The sequence below is a fragment of the Leuciscus leuciscus genome (genome assembly GCF_965113295.1).
Source record: "Leuciscus leuciscus genome assembly, chromosome: 12".
NCBI classification, from domain to species: domain Eukaryota; kingdom Metazoa; phylum Chordata; class Actinopteri; order Cypriniformes; family Leuciscidae; genus Leuciscus; species Leuciscus leuciscus.
The window spans coordinates 39,240,458-39,261,706 of record NC_138736.1 but is presented as its reverse complement, the minus strand read 5'-3'; the positions used below and the strand labels follow the sequence as shown (position 1 = coordinate 39,261,706).

At 35.9% G+C, this 21,249-nt stretch overlaps 1 protein-coding gene across 1 annotated transcript; it reads left to right on the top strand.

Moving 5' to 3' along the window:
- The first annotated feature begins 310 nt into the window (after positions 1-310).
- znrf2a (zinc and ring finger 2a) lies at positions 311-18,869 on the top strand. The gene is made up of 5 exons (XM_082185478.1): positions 311-780; positions 7,875-7,973; positions 8,189-8,294; positions 17,949-18,017; positions 18,186-18,869. Exons 1-5 carry the CDS (start codon positions 504-506, stop codon positions 18,196-18,198), a joined length of 564 nt encoding a protein of 187 aa, XP_082041604.1. The 5' UTR covers positions 311-503; the 3' UTR covers positions 18,199-18,869.
- Positions 18,870-21,249: the final 2,380 nt, after the last annotated feature.

The window sequence follows — 21,249 nt, the reverse complement described above, 5'->3', positions numbered from 1 at the left end:
TTATATGCTCAGATTCTCAATCTGGACAATTCAGCCAAGACATAATTCTGGAAATTTTGAAATAGATAAAGTTACGTAAATAACATAGGCAGTAATATTTCATTTCTGGGTTCCTGCATATTGGAGAAGAAGGTAGTGAAGTAGTAGATACGCATCTAAAGATTTCATTGAAATGTAATAATAGAGAACTTCAGATTAGCAGAGAAAAGGAAAAACAGTTATTAGGAAAGCAGTAATAATATTGCAAAACCAGTGAGACAAGGAGGGGAGGAAGCAGCAGCGGATCACGTGATCTTGACATCACTCTGTTTGAGTTAGTTTGCGGTGTGCTCGACTGGATTTGCTCACATCTGCTTCGGGAGTGTGAAAAGTTGTTTGGGCCTCGCTCTATAAGAGCGTTTAATGCATATTTTGCGTTTATAGGTTTTTGCTTATTGATATTTTGAGACTGCAGGTTCAGTTCGTGGCTCCTAGGAGTTTTAAAGACTGATATTATATAAAGGATGGGTCCGAAACAGAGCAGTCCGTCAGTGGGTGTCCGGGTCAGGTCTTACTCCGGGTCCGATGTGAACGGGAATGAGCGAGCTGCAGTGTTGCGCTATTACGCGGGCGGTTCGACGGGTCAGATCGGGGAACGGGTCCAGTATTCATCACACAGACCCGGGCCATTCATCCAGAGCGCGATTATACCCACCAGCGGCCGGAGAGATGAGACTGACGGACAGAGAACACTGATGATCGGCTCTTTACCTGCACACCTGACGCCTCACATGCTGGGCGGTAAGAGCTGCCATTATACCACTCAAATGCAATAACATGTATGATTTAAAAAAATAAAAATAATGCATATCAATACATGTATAAATATATAATATAAATAATGTATGCAAAAATATGCCAACTATATATAAATAATGTATTCATTACAATAGTTTTTAATATATTGTAATATAACGTAGCGAATAGGCTTCTCTAAGCATTATAATATAAATCTTTTTGACCTTATATGATTAAATGCTTGAGCTTATCATAATTGCAAACTCATATAGGGGTAAATTCAATGTCCCAGTCATTTCAATGGCAAAAATTGTTAACCTGATTTCACCCTATGACATATTATAATGTAGCTTATTGACCATTGGTTTTGATTATGATTTGGTTGTACAATACCATCAGTTGTCTCTTATTGGCCTAATATGGTTATATTATAATGAATCTTGTTAACATTTTATGATGAATTAATTATAATCACAAAGTCATGGATGTATTGTTATATATTATAATGTGGCTTATCAACCTTATCATTAGGTCATAGTGATATGTGATTATGATATGGTCATTTGATGATGCCAGTAAGTCCATGTAGGCCTATGCATTACATTAAAAAATATATATTTACAGTATAGATAATGTATTATATGATATTATACTATATTATATTATAATGTACCTTATTGGTATTATGTGATTGCTAATTGTATCCAGTGTTATAATCACAAATGCATTATAATATAACGTATCTTATCGACCCTATTATATGAGCTTATCATAAGGTCATGAATTTTTATTTTTTTTATAATGTAGGATATAGATTTCTAATACATGTTTTTAAAGTTTTACAAGACCACCTTTGCTTGACTGAATGTTTCTGTACATCATGTTTTGAACAGTCTGTGATCTAGAGCAGAACTGAATGCTGACTTGTTTTGTTGTGGATTTGTTATGGTAACGATAAACACACACTTCCTCATTCAATAATTAGAGAACATGGAAATGGATGGAGCATATTTCTTTATTATTGCTAATGTGTTTATGTTGGCTGAATGACTTTGAAACATACTATATTATGAAAATAAAATAAATGAGTACTTTGCTAAAAGGTTTGCCTGTTCAGATTAAGGTTGGGTCAAAAAGGTCCTAACTATAAAATGTAACTATAAAATGTTATATTTTTGTGACCTTTGAGTGGCAATAGATATCAAACCTTTATTGTGTTAAGTAGAAGGTTACAATGGTTATTTAATATAATCTGATAATGACAGAGTATATTAAATAAATCATTAATGAATTTTCCGGGCAATTTCTTGATAGTAGGTCAGATTGATTAGAATCAGAGGGAATTTTTGCTGATTGGGAACAAACACACATGAACGTGAGAGAATCTTCATCAGTCATGTACAGTAATGCATTGCTTTTCATTATTTGACAGTTATTGTATTTGTTGAATAGACATTTACGAGCCATAGTTCCTGTTGAAATCCTCCTTTATGAGTCGTGTTGGAATTAACTGTGATCAAGTGTTTGGTTGCCAGCTTTTTGATTTGTGAGGCACAGTCTGACCTATAAAGTACCTATTTTTCTATAAAGTAATTTTTAAAAGATTATTATTTATTTTTATTTTTTTGCTATTGTAATTGCAGCATCAAACAGAAATGAAAAAATGTCTGGTTGAAATGTCTGGTTTCCTGAACACTAACACTAACCTGACAAAGACACTTTTACTTTTCAGAAAATCAACCTACAAATGGTGTATTTACAGCAAAGATTGAAAGGACGTTCTTCTGCACTTTATGTGTCAAATTAGAGTGTGAAGGTCAAAGTGCAAGAGGCATGTGTGTGTCATGTGTTCTCTGTCAATAATATGTTTTGCTGTGTGTGTTGTCAGTTCAGATCATGAGCTTAAAGTGATTTCAAAAAGAAATGAGAAAATTCAGACAATAGCAAAATTACAGAACCCAAACAGAATGTGCATGAACTAAATTGGATCGTTTAAAAAAAAAATACTTGTAATTGTAAAAACTTGTAGTTAATTCAGCCAAAATATTGTTGCTGACCAGTTAACACGATAGCATTGCCTTCAAAATCTACTAGCAGCCTTGCTTAACCAGCCTAATTTATTTTTTTGCATTTTGAGTAAAAACTGTGCAAAATATCTGATCTGGTGCCAGAAAATCTTGAGCAGGGATTCTCTTAAGGAAAAATTCTCACATTTTTAAAGGTTAAGTATGTAAGATTTTTTTATGTTAAAATGCATTCTCTTAACCCAGTTTACTGTTCATTAGTCTCAACCTCAGACGTCTCACTCACGGATCGTTGGCTGAACGTCTGATGCATATGGCACACAAAATTGGAAAAAAACTTCAGGAGTTTCGAAGTCGTGATCTGATTGGTTAATTTCTACAGGATTTCCAGGAGACGTTTGTGTCGCGTTCTTTAACGGTCCGCCTGAAAACAAAGATGCCGTGATGCCAAACCCCCTTATGGAAGAAGAAAGCCATCGTGTTTACAACTGTGACAACAAGCTCTTATTAGGATCAACCAAATGCTGAATTTTCAAAAGTATGTGAAGTATGAAAAGTTTGCAGCATAGACTCTTTAAAATACGTCCAAGAGTTTTACACACCGGTCTGTAATTGTATGGACATCGTTACATTTTACACGTTACATTTTCACGCCCGCGACAAAACGAACTGTGATTGGTTGCTTTACATGTCAGTCAGAACTACGGTATGAAAGCTGCTATGGAGTCCAGACCTTCTGCCGTCAGTCTGAAGCTCTGGCTACACAAGACTAATTGTTCATTGACTAAATAGTATACCATTTATGGTTAGTCTACTCACTTGTTTCCTCATTACACATATCAACACAGCTAAAAGTATTACTAATATGTTGGACCTTTTATTAAAGCCTACTTTTACTTTAACATGCCTTAACAAGCACCTGTAAGAGCTGTGTTTGTGATGTTTGAGTTGTGGAAGGCTTTATTAATATGCTTTATTTTTGTTATAGGTGCCACTAGTGTTGCAGAAACTACATACTTCACCTTAAAGAGTTTTTCTTTTCTTAAGAAGAACATGACAGGTTTTGGTGTTATCTGATTGTATGATAGTTCTTGCCAAAGACTCGCTGATCAACTCTTTAATCCTGCCTCTATTTGTGCTGCATGCAGATTACCCATAAAAATCATAATAACGCAAACTATTGTGATAATAATTATGAACTATTATCGTGACTGACTTGATGGGAGTTCAGCACTTGCCACTGTTTTTTTATGTGCACCAAAAAACATTTGTGCAATTATTATCTATTAACTTGATAAAAAAAAAAAAAAAAAAAAAAAAAAAAATATATATATATATATATATATATATTTTTTTTTTAAGTTTCTGTTTGAGACGGTTTTGTAGAGTGGTTACTGAATTGAATTTAGCTTTAATATTATAGTTATAATAATATTAAACTCACAGGGTTCCCTGTATAATTACAGCATATGTTGAGTGAGAGTTTTTTTCCTGTACTGTACATGTACTGTACCTGGTATATATCCAAATGAATCGATATTAAACCAAATTAAAGCGAGATCGGAACTGAATCAAATCGCAATCTTGTGAATCAAAATCGAATTGAATCGTGAAATACGTGTCAATACCCAGCCCGACACTAGACAGTGTTGTTTGGACAGCAGTGATCCTTAAGCAACCTTTGCCATCATAACTGAGGCATGTGTTTCAATCTGACCTTTAACCCCAAACATCAGCATAAAGTTCCCCTGCAGACCTTGATTCCTCTAGGCTAAACACATAAACACACACAGCTGTCTTATAGATTGACTTCCTGTTAAGTGTGTTTGTGTCTGTAATCAGTCTTGAGATACCGCTGTGTGTCTGAAGACGCCCTCCCATGAATACACAGCTGACCTGTTTTTTTGTTTTGTCAGTGCATGATAAACAGGTGTGTGTGTGTGTGTGTGTGTGTGTGTGTGTGTGTGTGTGTGTGTGTGTGTGTGTGTGTGTGTGTGTGTGTGTGTGTGTGTACTTGTACAGTTACCTTTATAAGGACCAGTTTGAATTTTAGACCATTGAAGTGAGGAACCTTTTGGCCGTTCCTCACTTTCTGTCACTCCTAAACCCTATTTGAGGGTTAAGACTTGGTTTTAGGGTTAAGGTTAGCATTAGGTTAAGGGTTAGGCACTTAGTTGTGATGTTTAAAGGGATACTTCACCGTTTTTTCATATTAAACTATGTTATTCCCTTAACTAAGACGAGTTGATACATACCTCTCTCGTCTCAGTGCGTGCACTAAATCCCTCTGTCTTGCGGCGAAACTTTGTTAGCCCAGTTCATTTAATATGGGCCAAGCAGAGAAGCTACCAAACACCTCCACGTTTTCCCTATTTAAATACAGTTACTCGCGAAGTGTAACTCGACCTAGGACGGTGACACAAAACAAAACGTTGCGCTTTTCTAAGCGTGTAAAATGGATAACTATTTTGTATGGCGGAATACCATAGCAAGTGCTTGTAAGCACTTCGACTTGGCGCAGTAATATCTTCACTAGAGGGAGCGGGGGCCGGTGAGAGGATTTTTCACGAGTGAAGATATTACTACGCCAAGTCGAAGTGCTTACAAGCACTTGCTATGGTATTCCGCCATACAAAATAGTTATCCATTTTACACGCTTAGAAAAGCGCAACGTTTTGTTTTGTGTCACCGTCCTAGGTCGAGTTACACTTCGCGAGTAACTGTATTTAAATAGGGAAAACGTGGAGGTGTTTGGTAGCTTCTCTGCTTGGCCCATATTAAATGAACTGGGCTAACAAAGTTTCGCCGCAAGACAGAGGGATTTAGTGCACGCACTGAGACGAGAGAGGTATGTATCAACTCGTCTTAGTTAAGGGAATAACATTGGCCCTGTCCCAAATGGCACACTCCGGACTTGTGGACTTCCTCAGAGTCCACACTTTGGTGACGTCATGTAGTGCAGACCTATAGGGCCCTTGGCGCGAGTCCACGAGGGCGCATTGAGAGGTATTTTTGGGACAGACTCGATCGGCATGCCGGAAATAACGGTCTGGTTGTTGTTGGACAGGAGAAATCACATTTTTGCGCTCCGACGTCTTATCTGCATGTCCACTACACAGCCTAATTTTACAGTTCTATATTTTGATATTATGCATATCACCTGGGCATTAGACAATAGATAAATCATGCTTATTTAAATGATGTATACAGTTGTACATAATAATACATAATGTTCCATTTGAACTAAGATTACAATTTTAAAACATAATTTAAACATATTTTTTTCAATTTACAGGTTTCAATATTCATACTATGTTTACATATGACTCAGTAAAGCCCTGCCATTCAGTTCTATTTATTTAATGAATCATAATGCGATCGTATTATTAAACACGCTATTATTATGTTTGAGACATCAACCACTGGTCGATGACCATAATGTTTGTATAAACTGTAGGTAACAACTGGTAAAATGTACCTTTAGGTCATAAAAACAGTAATATTTTCTTCACAGCCATGTCAACAATTATCCGTGAGTGAAATCTCCTCCCATCTGTTGTCTGATTGGCCTTTCGCAAGGATTCCTGGGTAGTTAAAGTGCGTGGAGCCTGCATCTATGCACACTTCAGAGCGGTAAAATGCTGAATGGGACGGCCTACGGACTCGTAGACTCAGCGAGCACGCGCAATTCAAGTCCACGAGACCGAAAGTCCGCATGAAGTGCGCCATTTGGGACAGGGCCATAGTTTAATATGAAAAAACGGTGAAGTATCCCTTTAAGGTAAGGGTAAGGGGCTAGGGATTGCATTATATCAATGAATGTCCTCCAAAAGATATGTGTGTGTGTTGTAACCCAGCACTCACAAGAGTTTAGACTCTCTCAGTAATAACATTTGTCTGCTTATCTAGTTAGTGATTTACAGGTCAATGCATAAATGATTTCTCACTTAAGCCCGAGTCTTGCAAAGAAGCGGCAAACATGTTCAACACCCGAGTTAAACTATCAAAACTGCTGCAAATCTCTACAAAATGTACTGAATTTGTTACTTTTGTGTAGTGCTCAGATTTGACTGTGTATACACATCAGAAATGCATTATAATAAATGATATGATTCTTGCTTAATTCTCTGTATTGTGTTCTGTTGCATAATTTATAAGCATATCTTGATGTGTATTTTGGGTCTTTCATGCACAGAATTATACACAATCTTTTATACACAGAGATCCAACGAATGCTTGTATTGAAAGTGTAAGTGTATTGCATGAGAAAAAAATTTAAGTTTACTGAGTTTCAATGACAATAAACTACTATAATGTTGAATATGAGGTATAATAAAGCATTAGGGGGATATATGTGTGTTCTGATAATGCCAAATGTCTTATTTTACCTGTAAAAGTGGCCTGCGTTATTGTAGTGAGTGATCTAACGTATATGTGTCTAACATAATTCTGTATTTTCAGCTTCAGAATCATGAATGTTTTTATTCTGGTGTCATATTGGCCTGTGCATTGAGGATCAGGAGTCCACCCCTGATGTAGCCGAATACCAAATTTAGGCATTTTAATCAACAGTATGTTTTTGTTAACTTTTTACCACATGTCTTGGAACTAATAATAACAAAAAACAGAACTTTATTTTGCCTTAAATGTTTCGTGATAGTATCGTATCGTGACATGAGTGTATCGTTACACCCCTAGATAAGACCTTTGTCTGCTGAGGTTTCATTGTAATGAACTTTACAACTTTATAATGAAGTTCATTTGAAATCCTGCTTCACAGTCATTCAGACATGTGCAGCTCAAGCACGTGTTGTGGATTTTATGTATCAGATATTGTTCATATTGTGTTGATAACCCAGTGATGCACATTACAGTAAATTGACTCACAGACAAGATTACAACATTTCCAAAATGGCTTTTTATAGTCATGTAATCTTATAATTGCTGTTCGCTGAGAGGAAGTAAATAAATAGGTTTTGTTATCTTTCAGCTGACCTATATAATGTAGAGGACATCAATCATACAAACATGACAGTGGTTAAGAATGAGTTTTGTCTGTTCTGTTTGTTTCAGTTGGATTTGACTGTCCCATCTGCTCAAAGTATGTCTCCTCTGATGAAATAGATGTTCACTTGCCCATGTGTTTTTCCAAACACAGACTCAATTATAACGGTGAGAAAAACCTTCACTGTCACACTATATATATCATTGACCTGTTTACTTAAACATATTTCATGCTGGACTGGCTTGTTCTGTCCTCCACAGTCTGTGTTAAAGCTCATTTGTTTAGTTGTTAACAGCGCCCTCGTGTGTCATCATCTGACTCCTGCTGCTCTCAGCTTCTCTGATGCTGATAGTGATGTTGTGATGTTTATCTCTCTCTGTAGATGATGTTTTATCCCAGGACTCTGGTGAGTGTGCGATATGTCTGGATGACATGGTTCAGGGCGACACCATCGCTCGACTGCCTTGTCTCTGCATCTACCACAAAGGGTATGAGAAACATTCACTAACACCGTGTTTTTATTTTTTTAATATTTTTTTACATAGTTTATGTAGGCTAATGCATGAGTGAACCAAGTTAATCCAATCAAATTTAATTCAAATAGATCTAATTTATTCAACAAAAATATGCAGTTAATCACCAAGGGAAAATATTATGCCATTCCGCGGTATGCACTGTACACAATAGCATTTAAAACTGCAGAAAAGTTTCATCTATACGTCTTCAAAACATTGTACATAGGAAACTATGTATTGGCCAAAACAGCAGGCAGTTTACCGTAGTAAAGTTTACACGTACTGCCGTTTACACGTACTGCCTTATGTCTGTTGCTGTTCTCTTACTCATGACATCAACAAGTGTTAAATGAAATATTAGTGCAAAAAAGGTCTGTTATTTATATATAAAAAGGCCACTGCATTTACTTTCAATTTATTACTAACATAAACTGTACATGGATAAATCAGATCATGGATCAAATACAGCAGCCTGTATTTGTGAGTAGTGAAGATTTGCTTCTTACACAATGATATAATATGTAAAATTTAGAAAACAACAAAAGAAAATGTTTAAAAACATTTTTCTTTCTTTGATACACCATCTCAGTATGTAAAATTATAATAAAGTGATTCCTAACCATTTCACCGATAAAAGGATGATCAAGAAAGAACGCGCTCACATAGTTAACTGTTTCTATAGTTAAGGACATAACTTCCAATGAATTTTATTTTAAAATTCAGAGTGCTATTTTAATTAACAGTATTTGATCATTTATGATTCATTCACACGCAAAACATAAACCTATAGGTAAACCACCATTTCACAAAATAAACATTTCATTTTGATGAACTGTGTGGGAAATCCATGGAATACACTTATATTTAGATTAAAAACACTTTTTTTCCCCAGAAAAATGTTATCTCTTGAACACTTACTGTATCTTACTGTCTCAGTTGTATTCCTCTGGTTGAATGTGCTGTATTTCCCCGCATTTTGTCCTGCTCAACATGATCATGCATTGCCAATGGTATGATCCATTTTAGGGGCGGTCAATTTTATATTTATTTATATTAATATTATTAGTATGATTTTAGATACATAGCTATGTGAATTATTCAGTTTCCACTATTAAAAGGGCAGACCCCACCTTACACACACACATCTTGTTTTGATGTCCTTCAGGGGGATTAAAGTCTTATTTAGGGGGTCGGAGCCCCCAAACTCAAACCCCCCAGTCATACACACACATACTGTACATGCTGTTGTCTGTGTCTGTGAAAATTATGAGGCGCCACGTAGGATTTAAATCAAACTTCGCTTATCAATACATACATAACACACGTGCATATACACCTATAAATTACTCGCATATACATGTATACTATTGGATGTTCAAAATACATATATGAAATACACGTGCACACTAATATGAAATCCATACCAATACATATTATGTTAGTAATGAATGCATATACACTTGTGAATAACTTGCATATACATATAAACTTGACGCACGCATACACCTATAAATACTCGCATATACATATAAACTTCCATGCATATACACCTATAAACACTCGCACATACATATAAACTTCCATGCATATACACCTATAAACACTCGCATATACATATAAACTTCCATGCATATACACCTATAAACACTCGCATATACATATAAACTTCCATGCATATACACCTATAAACACTCGCACATACATATAAACTTCCATGCATATACACCTATAAACACTCGCATATACATATAAACTTCCATGCATATACACCTATAAACACTCGCACTTACATATAAACTTCCATGCATATACACCTATAAACACTCGCATATACATATAAACTTCCATGCATATACACCTATAAACACTCGCACTTACATATAAACTTCCATGCATATACACCTATAAACACTCGCACATACATATAAACTTCCATGCATATACACCTATAAACACTCGCATATACATATAAACTTGACGCACGCATACACCTATAAATACTCGCATATACATATAAACTTCCATGCATATACACCTATAAACACTCGCACTTACATATAAACTTCCATGCATATACACCTATAAACACTCGCATATACATATAAACTTCCATGCATATACACCTATAAACACTCGCACTTACATATAAACTTCCATGCATATACACCTATAAACACTCGCATATACATATAAACTTCCATGCATATACACCTATAAACACTCGCATATACATATAAACTTCCATGCATATACACCTATAAACACTCGCACATACATATAAACTTCCATGCATATACACCTATAAACACTCGCATATACATATAAACTTCCATGCATATACACCTATAAACACTCGCATATACATATAAACTTCCATGCATATACACCTATAAACACTCGCATATACATATAAACTTCCATGCATATACACCTATAAACACTCGCACTTACATATAAACTTCCATGCATATACACCTATAAACACTCGCATATACATATAAACTTCCATGCATATACACCTATAAACACTCGCATATACATATAAACTTCCATGCATATACACCTATAAACACTCGCACTTACATATAAACTTCCATGCATATACACCTATAAACACTCGCATATACATATAAACTTCCATGCATATACACCTATAAACACTCGCACTTACATATAAACTTCCATGCATATACACCTATAAACACTCGCACTTACATATAAACTCGATGCGCGCATACACATCCATAAAACACTCGTGCATACATACAAAATAAAACGTGGATGCATGCTTTGTGTATATATGTATATGCGAGTGATTTCATATGTGGATGTGCGTGAACTTTTCAGTGTAAAAGGAAGGCATTTGTGCGTACACGGAATTAACCTGCCTTTTTGATAGTTTGTTAAAAAAAAAAAAAGCCTAAAGCCTCTTACGTTGTTGATTTATATTTCAAACAAGAATTCGACATTTGCTCGCAATGTTTTTCTTACAAAAAACCTCATCATTTTGCAGGACAATTGTCTATTACAGTATACAACACAGATAGAAGGGTGCCAATAATTCTGTGGTGATATACAACATGCTTTAAGAAAAGTTTATTTCCATCACACTGTAAAGTGTTTTTAGATATTACATATAGATCACATATACCAAAGATTTTACATATAAACTGGGTCAGCATACTGTTAATTACAGTTAGTACCATGGGAAATAGGGGTGCTGATGTGACCCCTGGAGTGGAGCCCATGAAGAAATATGGTTGGGGATAAAAGTTCACACAAACAAAAACGAAAAACTGTGGTGTTTAGCCTATAGGCATACATATTACGTGTGTTTGTTTTTATTTATGCAGTATTATAAAATACCCATATTATAACAAATAAATATATTTGGAAATTGCCCTTTAAAACGAAGGCTCAGTTTGTGGTTCACAATTATTTATTTGATTAAAAACAACTAAAACAATAAAACAAAGACAAAGTCACTTATATTAAACACTTTTTTATTGATTTATTTGTTAACAGAAGTTATATCTAGCACCTTTAATTGCCTTCGCTATCGTCCTGTCAATCATCTGTCTCATTCTCGCGGGTCGCGGATATGATTACAGTTTCAGTAAAACTGTATTTCACCATCATCGGTACCCACCCTCAGCCGATTGGCATTACAGTATTTGCAATCACCATCCCGTGTCAAAACGGAGCGTCTAAAAGAAAAGTTCTGACTGCTGACTGTTGGTCAGTGAGCGTCTCCCGCTCGGCGCTGTCAAGCGCAGCTTCACCACACAGATTTAACTCCGCAGAGCTAAATAAAACAGGCTGGTGGCAGACTAATAATTAATATCTCTGATGTAAAGATTTCTGTGAAACGCGTAAAGTTGCACAGAAGAAAGCCCAATAGGACCTGCCCTGTACAGTTTAAGAATCTGTAGCCATAGTAGAGGACTATTATTTTGTAGAACAGACCCGAGCGACAACTGATGAAGTCACATGCTCAGACTTGCTTGACCAATCGGCGGAAGGGGGCGTGTCAGGCCGCCCACACGTGGAAAACGAATTTTGAAGTAATTTATTAGTTTTTTGCCTGTGAACTAAAAAACGAAAAATCAAGCCGAAATCTCGTTTTTTTCGTTATTTTTTTTTTTTTACGAAAAAACGAATAAAGGGGCCGTTTTCTCGTTTATGCTTATTTCATTTCAAATTGGAAAACAAACTATCAAAATGACACAAATGACTTTTACACTGAAATGCCTTCCGGTTACACTGAAATGCCTTCCTTTTACACTGAAATGCCTTCCGGTTACAGTGGGTGCTTTTCAATATCCCTCCTCGTCTCCTCTCTCCTCCGTCCTCCATCCTATGACCCGGAAACCGATCGAGCACAGCCATCTTGAAGGACATCTCAATTCTCTAATTGCACCGCGAGGAGTCGAGGATCGAGGAGTTAGGAGGCTTCCTGAGGAGTCATGAGCGAGGATACACAGGTGTATCCTATGCGGAAGAGTTTTATCGACTTAAACGTGACGCACGTCTAAATTCTCCTCCCCCTTCACATCGGTCACAATCATTTTAATTTATACTTTACCTTTGCAGTTTATATAAACCACACATCTCACATATTTCAACAGGGTATCTTGCTTTATTATTATTTATTATGAATTTCTTAAATAAACAAACTTCAACAACATAAGGGCAGATCCTTTGAGCGCTGCTGATGACGCGATGAAGTGACGCTTGCTTGAGTGATCAAGTATTCCAATGTTTTAAAAAAAGTTACATTCGATTCCTCCGTCCTCGCGTCTTTTCCTTGCAGCCTTCCCTCGCATCCTACAGGGGGCGGAGCTGAGACGCGAGGAAAGGAAGCGAGGAAAGGAAACGAGGATGCACAAATAAGAAATGAGAAGCACCCACTGAGATGCCTTCCGTTTGCACTGAAAAGTTCACGCACATACACATATGAAATCACTCGCATATACATATATACACAAAGCACACATCCACGTTATGTATGCGCGAGTGTTTTATGGATGTGTATGCGCGCATCGAGTTTATATGTATGTGCGAGTGTTTATAGGTGTATATGCATGGAAGTTTATATGTAAGTGCGAGTGTTTATAGGTGTATATGCATGGAAGTTTATATGTATGTGCGAGTGTTTATAGGTGTGTCTGCATGCAGCGAGTGTATATGTATGTGCGAGTGTTTATAGGTGTATATGTATGGAAGCAGATTAGTCTCAAATATAATTCACGCAAAAAACATGATTCACAAATGCGTAGACAATTTCACATGCATGAAACCTAATTCACGTGCACAAAAAAAAAATCCATGTTCGTGAAAAAAAATATATATTCACAAAAAGCAATTCACATGCGCAAAATAAAATTATATACTCATAAAATACATTTCACAAATGCAAAACACAATTCGTAGATATACAACTGTGCACAAAAACCTTTGAATGTTTAAAATGTACGAGTGTATTCTTGCATTTGAATGTGCAAATCGTCATTCACTTACGAATCGCCTTAGATATGTGTGTGTGTGTTTTTGAGACTTTGCTGGCAGCATAACACTCGTAACACAGAGCAGTCGTACTCTTTAGCCAATCAGATTTAAGCTTATCAATCGACCAATCAGTATCACGTGAGGGCGGGCCTACCTACATGTTACGTCATCAGCTTTCGACCAGTTCATGGCTGAGCAGAGGTAAGTGCAGTTAATCGTTCATTTCTGTGTTAACTGAAGTTAAAGAAGTTTGAGATCAGTTGAAGCAATAGTTTATGAACTATTAACTGATGTAAGCAAGTGTTGTTGTAATCAGATGTCCCATATCGTGTCAAAAATGAAGAAGAATGATGCTTGTTCTGTTGTATTTTAGCTGAAGGTACAGACAGCTCTCACAGCTACAATCACGCTAATGATTGCAAAACAATCATCTGTGGTCAATACCCATCGAGATTGTTCTTTAAATAGTGAATAGACCTATTTTAATGAGCAACCAGTGTTTTTTGCCATTTGTGTATGATGTTAAATTATTATTAACACTTGTTTCCCTGCATTTTATCAGGATTACTCACCTTTGGTGTGACATCTGGATAGCAGTCACGAACATCTTAATTCATGTTTTTTCTTTATTCTCTTTTATACTTTTTTATTTATTTTTTATTTATGTCTTAATTGGTAACAGTTTATTAAAACGTTTCATTAGTTAACATGAACTAATAATGAACTGCACGTGAACAGCCTTTATTATTTTTTGTTAATGTTAACATTTACTAATACTTCATTAAAATCTTGTTAACATTATTAAATGCACTGTAAACTAACAATGAACAGCTGTATTTTTAACTAATGTTAATAAAGATTAACAAACACAGCAACAAATGTATTGCTCATGGTTAATACATGAACTAATGTTAAATTGTACCATATTGTAGAGTGTTAGCAATATATTCAACATGCATTTCCTTATGTTTTGTGCTGTATTGTCATTGCAAGGTTTTTAAATAAGGTTTTTTATTGTCATCTTAAGGTCTCAGGACAATATTGTGAAGCATTAATTTTACTTTGCCTAGTAAAATAGGCAAATCTGATTTTATGCTGATGAGACAAAGGTACTTATCATAGAGAGGCAATTAAGATTATGCGACTAAGATTACTCAGTAAACTCTATTCAAATACCATCACTTAATTTCCCACGTCCTCTGTCTGACTCTGCAACTCTTGTACTATAGGGTTTTAGTACTTTAAATATCAGGACAAAATCTTATATGTCCTAACAGAGAGGTCTACTGATGACCGGACTGAACACAATTCATTTTTTAACTTTTCACTTGATGTATTGCACTTATATTTATATACTCTAAAAGCAAAGTACACTCTGACTGGATCTCACAACTCCTGAAGAGACGTATATTTCTCTGTACTGAATATTGTGCTTCACAGTTTAGACTGTCAGTTCATGATCTTCATATGTAACAGGAACATTAATCATGATCAAGTCATTTTATATATTTTATTCCCAAAGGATTCAGAAACTTCAAATTGAACTATGTCTGAATCTTTTAATTCTTACAAGAACATTTAATAATGCATGCATAGCCAGGCTTTATTCCTAAAGCGTGTACATATAGTCCGCAGGAGACAAATTAATACAGTAACAATGCATCACTTTCAACCACTTGTTGAAACAACTGTCAAAATGGATGGCTTGCAACATGACTGTTTTCAATGAATTACAGTAGAAATGGTAAGACCACAGTACTGGTTGTCTGCAACTTCATACATCATCTGTCTTGGAAATCTGAAACAATAAAACTACATAATATATGCAGATCAAAACATGTCTCCTATATATGCACGTCATTACATACATTATCATAGGTTGAATGTGTGGTGGACAGGACATGAAAATCCATCAATACTAAAAATAAATGTTTATATTCACATGTGGACTAAACAGCAGTTAATAAACTATTGCTTCAAATGATCTCTAACTTCTAAACACAGAAATGAACGATTAACTGCACTTACCTCTGCTCAGCCATGAACTGGTCGAAAGCTGATGACGTAACATGTAGGTAGGCCCGCCCTCACGTGATACTGATTGGTCGATTGATAAGCTTAAATCTGATTGGCTAAAGAGTACGACTGCTCTGTGTTACGAGTGTTATGCTGCCAGCAAAGTCTCAAAAACACACACACACATATCTAAGGCGATTCGTACGTGAATGACGATTTGCACATTCAAATGCAAGGATACACTCGTACATTTTAAACATTCAAAGGTTTTTGTGCACAGTTGTATATCTACGAATTGTGTTTTGCATTTGTGAAATGTATTTTATGAGTATATAATTTTATTTTGCGCATGTGAATTGCTTTTTGTGAATATATTTTTTTTTCACGCACGTGGATTTTTTTTTTGTGTTCACGTGAATTAGGTTTCATGCATGTGAAATTGTCTACGCATTTGTGAATCATGTTTTTTGCGTGAATTATATTTGAGACTAATCTGCTTCCATATATATGCATGGAAGTTTATATGTATATGCGAGTGTTTATAGGTGTATATGCATGGAAGTTTATATGTATATGCGAGTGTTTATAGGTGTATATGCATGGAAGTTTATATGAATGTGCGAGTGTTTATAGGTGTGTATATGCATGGAAGTTTATATGAATGTGCGAGTGTTTATAGGTGTATATGCATGGAAGTTTATATGTATGTGCGAGTGTTTATAGGTGTATATGCATGGAAGTTTATATGAATGTGCGAGTGTTTATAGGTGTGTATATGCATGGAAGTTTATATGAATGTGCGAGTGTTTATAGGTGTATATGCATGGAAGTTTATATGTATGTGCGAGTGTTTATAGGTGTATATGCATGGAAGTTTATATGAATGTGCGAGTGTTTATAGGTGTGTATATGCATGGAAGTTTATATGTAAGTGCGAGTGTTTATAGGTGTATATGCATGGAAGTTTATATGTATATGCGAGTGTTTATAGGTGTATATGCATGGAAGTTTATATGTATATGCGAGTGTTTATAGGTGTATATGCATGGAAGTTTATATGTATATGCGAGTGTTTATAGGTGTATATGCATGGAAGTTTATATGTATGTGCGAGTGTTTATAGGTGTATATGCATGGAAGTTTATATGTATGTGCGAGTGTTTATAGGTGTGTATGCATGGAAGTTTATATGTATATGCGAGTGTTTATAGGTGTATATGCATGGAAGTTTATATGTATATGCGAGTGTTTATAGGTGTATATGCATGGAAGTTTATATGAATGTGCGAGTGTTTATAGGTGTGTATATGCATGGAAGTTTATATGAATGTGCGAGTGTTTATAGGTGTATATGCATGGAAGTTTATATGTATGTGCGAGTGTTTATAGGTGTATATGCATGGAAGTTTATATGAATGTGCGAGTGTTTATAGGTGTGTATATGCATGGAAGTTTATATGAATGTGCGAGTGTTTATAGGTGTATATGCATGGAAGTTTATATGTATGTGCGAGTGTTTATAGGTGTATATGCATGGAAGTTTATATGAATGTGCGAGTGTTTATAGGTGTATATGCATGGAAGTTTATATGTAAGTGCGAGTGTTTATAGGTGTATATGCATGGAAGTTTATATGTATGTGCGAGTGTTTATAGGTGTGTATATGCATGGAAGTTTATATGTAAGTGCGAGTGTTTATAGGTGTATATGCATGGAAGTTTATATGTATGTGCGAGTGTTTATAGGTGTATATGCATGGAAGTTTATATGTATGTGCGAGTGTTTATAGGTGTATATGCATGGAAGTTTATATGTATATGCGAGTATTTATAGGTGTATGCGTGCGTCAAGTTTATATGTATATGCAAGTTATTCACAAGTGTATATGCATTCATGACTAACATAATATGTATTGGTATGGATTTCATATTAGTGTGCACGTGTATTTCATATATGTATTTTGAACATCCAATAGTATACATGTATATGCGAGTAATTTATAGGTGTATATGCACGTGTGTTATGTATGTATTGATAAGCGAAGTTTGATTTAAATCCTACGTGGCGCCTCATACAAAATCATCTCATCTTCTGCTCCTCCAGGTGTATTGATGAATGGTTCGAGGTCAACAGGTCGTGTCCAGAACATCCCACAGATTTACATTCAAACAGGTCAGATGTTACACACTTTACACCAATAAAGTGATTTCAGATTATACAAATCCAAAGTTCTCATAACTATCAGATATAAAAATAATTAATAAAAATGTTATTGTTTCATGCCCAGTACCCTATTCATACCATATTCCACACAAAACTGTGTTTTTTTTACTCCTGCAGATATTTCCAGTAAAGAAGAGCAGCAGAAAAGAGCTCAGCTGATATTTTCTCCAGGATCTGAGCAGCTTTGACACGAGATGATGAATCCATCACCATCTGAGACCTTTAATATGGACCTAAAACCTGCTGTGCCAAATCTACATGAAATCATGCGTAATTTACTTTACACAGTTCTATTATTGGACCTGAACGCTGTTTAACAGTAATCCCAGTAAACCCATGAAGCTCTTCAGAGATCAGATGGTGGACTACAGTATTACTGCTTTATGTCTTTATTACTGCAGAAACGGTGGTTTCAATGGTTTCATGATCAATAACCACATGATAGCATGTATTTTCCCCAACAGATCTTTCTGGGAAACTGTTGTTATCCAAAGGAAGATTTTTGTTTTTATAGAAAAGACACAACTATTGAAGAAGATGAATGAAAGAATGTCAGGAAAACCAACAACATGAAAGATTGATACATTTTTTGTACACTTTTAATTTTTTTAATTACTTATACAAGAAATTGTCCTTTTAATGGTTATTTGTGTGTTTAGTACTGATATGTGCTGTTAATTTTTTTCCAATGTTGCTGTATATAACAAAATAGCCTAATATATAATAATTTCAATAATATTCCCATGAGTTATCTCAAGCATAAATTCATCATTATACATTAAAAGGGCTCTGGGATGTACAGACGTCTGTCCTGTTCTGCTTTGTGTTTGAGTGAATATTCGATCTGTTTCTGTATCGCCGTTTTAACATAACAGGTCTCGGCAAAATTATGCAGGGTGGTTGGAATTAGCAAGACTATATAAAAAAATTCAAAACATCAAACGAGAAGACAATCTAGCTTGTTGTTCTGGAATGTAATGTTTTAAATCTCACATCCATTTTCCAACCCAAGAGCTCTCCTAAACCTGCCAATTCCAAGAAAAACCCTACTAAAACATTCACTGTTAAAAGAATGTGATGTTATTTAAAAAACGCATTTGTCACACTAATAATCCCCTAAACGTGTCTTTATCATCCCCATTCTATGCCAACATACTTATAATGTTGAATATTTAAATGATTGATTGCTTATCAAAACTGGTGAGTTAATCTAGTCTCTCTCATAACCGCTAATTGTGTGAACTGGATTGAGCTGTAATGTTATCTTGAGGCCAAACAGGTTTTTATCTTGCTGCAAGCAACGAAAGTGAAAGTAGATTCATTGGCCCTCATATCAAAAGTGCGTACACCAAATTTCCAGCGTACACCTGGCGTACACCCAAAACCACGGTGACTTTGAGATTTATCAATATGAACGTTGGCGTACGGCACGCTCAAATCCTACACCAGCTCAGGAGGTGGTGTACGCACGTTTTGAGTGCGGGAATGCGCAGAAAAACAATTCCTAACACCACAAAACGCACTTACAAACTAAAAGATATGATATATTATGACCCACTGTAAAAAAACAACAACATCGTAATTATAAACTTCAGTGTTTATTTTTGTGCAACATGGACTTCAATGTTTAAGTTGTGTGACTTTACCAAAGCATTTGATTTGTAGGCATATGTATTCCTTCAGTTGCGAGCCTGTGCGCTTTACCTGACGTTTCAAGCCTTGTTTATACCAGAGAATGTCTAATATGGCGAGAAGTTTCACTCTCACTACACTTCCGGCTTCTGAACTGGTTGCAGTTCCACTCTGATTCCATATGAGGGCGCTCACAGGACGAGTGCAGAATGAATGGAGGTCAATGGCGGTATACCCCTCAAAATCCACTTTTCTCAGGATATAATTTTTTGTCTAGTAATTTGAATGTTGTATTCGAAAGGAGATGCAAAGAAATTACACATTGCTGGGTGTTAGATTTTTTAGAGTCACTTATTTGATTTAAAAAAGTCTTTCAAAATGTCAATGACGTCAGAATGCTGACGTCATTAGCAGAATGCTAGCGTGTTATGGGCAACAACAACTCAACCTGTAAGAAATCAAAACGACATAAGTACTCGTTCATTCAACTTTCGACCTAAAACCCATGTTGAACTTGCAAAATCTACAATCACATCTGAGATTTCTCAACGGCAATCGGGTGAAAGAGACAAATTTAGCCGTCTAGCCCCATTGACTCCCATTCATTTTGCACTAATGGCGAGCGCCCCCAGTGGAACTCTGGTGGTACTACAACCAAAATTCGGTACAATAGGGCTTAATAGGGAGTGGACAGGCTCTCCGTAGACGGGCTCTGTTTATACTTTCGCCTGGCTCCGCAGCGCGAGTCTCCGCAGACTGCGCGCGCACCTCCCCAAACGGACGAGGCGTTTATACTCGACGCGCTCGCCGTCGTACTATTCTTTGAAACGATGGTTAGGCCAGGGTTAGGCCCGGCAGGTGTGCACGGACTGGGTTTAGTAATGAAAGGCTTTCAATGACCAAAAAAATAATTCAGACTGACAAAATAATAAAAATGACATTCTTCTTTTAAATAATAATAATACAAATAATAATAATAACGACATTCTTCTAAATAACAATAAGCGTCATTAATAATAAAAATCTAGAAATCAATTTTGTTTCTTTCCACTTCCCTGTTTTCGCTTTCTCTTTCTCAAAGAAGTTTCTCTTCTTTGCCGTCTTCCGTGTGTCCATGGCGTAAAATGAGGGCGTGGGGGAAGCGGAGACTTGAATATATAGGGGCGTGTTATTCTAATGACGATCGTTTTCAGCCGCGGCATTTATCAAGGTCAGGTATTGCGTACACCTGGATTTCAAAGGTACGCACAGCTTCATAAATCAGGCGGCGAGAGGAGTGTAAGCATAATCTTACGCCAACATACGCCCGTTTCTACGCAAGATTGATAAATGAGGGCCAATGTCATTACAATGAACTACACTCGGGAAAAATGTGATCAATAACTCATGGCAAAATATTTTTACATTAACATAAGTTTATCAGTTTTCACTTTCACAAGTCAAAGCAATTCATCATTACTCAAGATTTAACAGTTGAAATGACTACAGCCTTAATTTAATGCAGAAAAAAATATTTTACAGTGTCGGCTACTAAGATCTTTTATTTCTT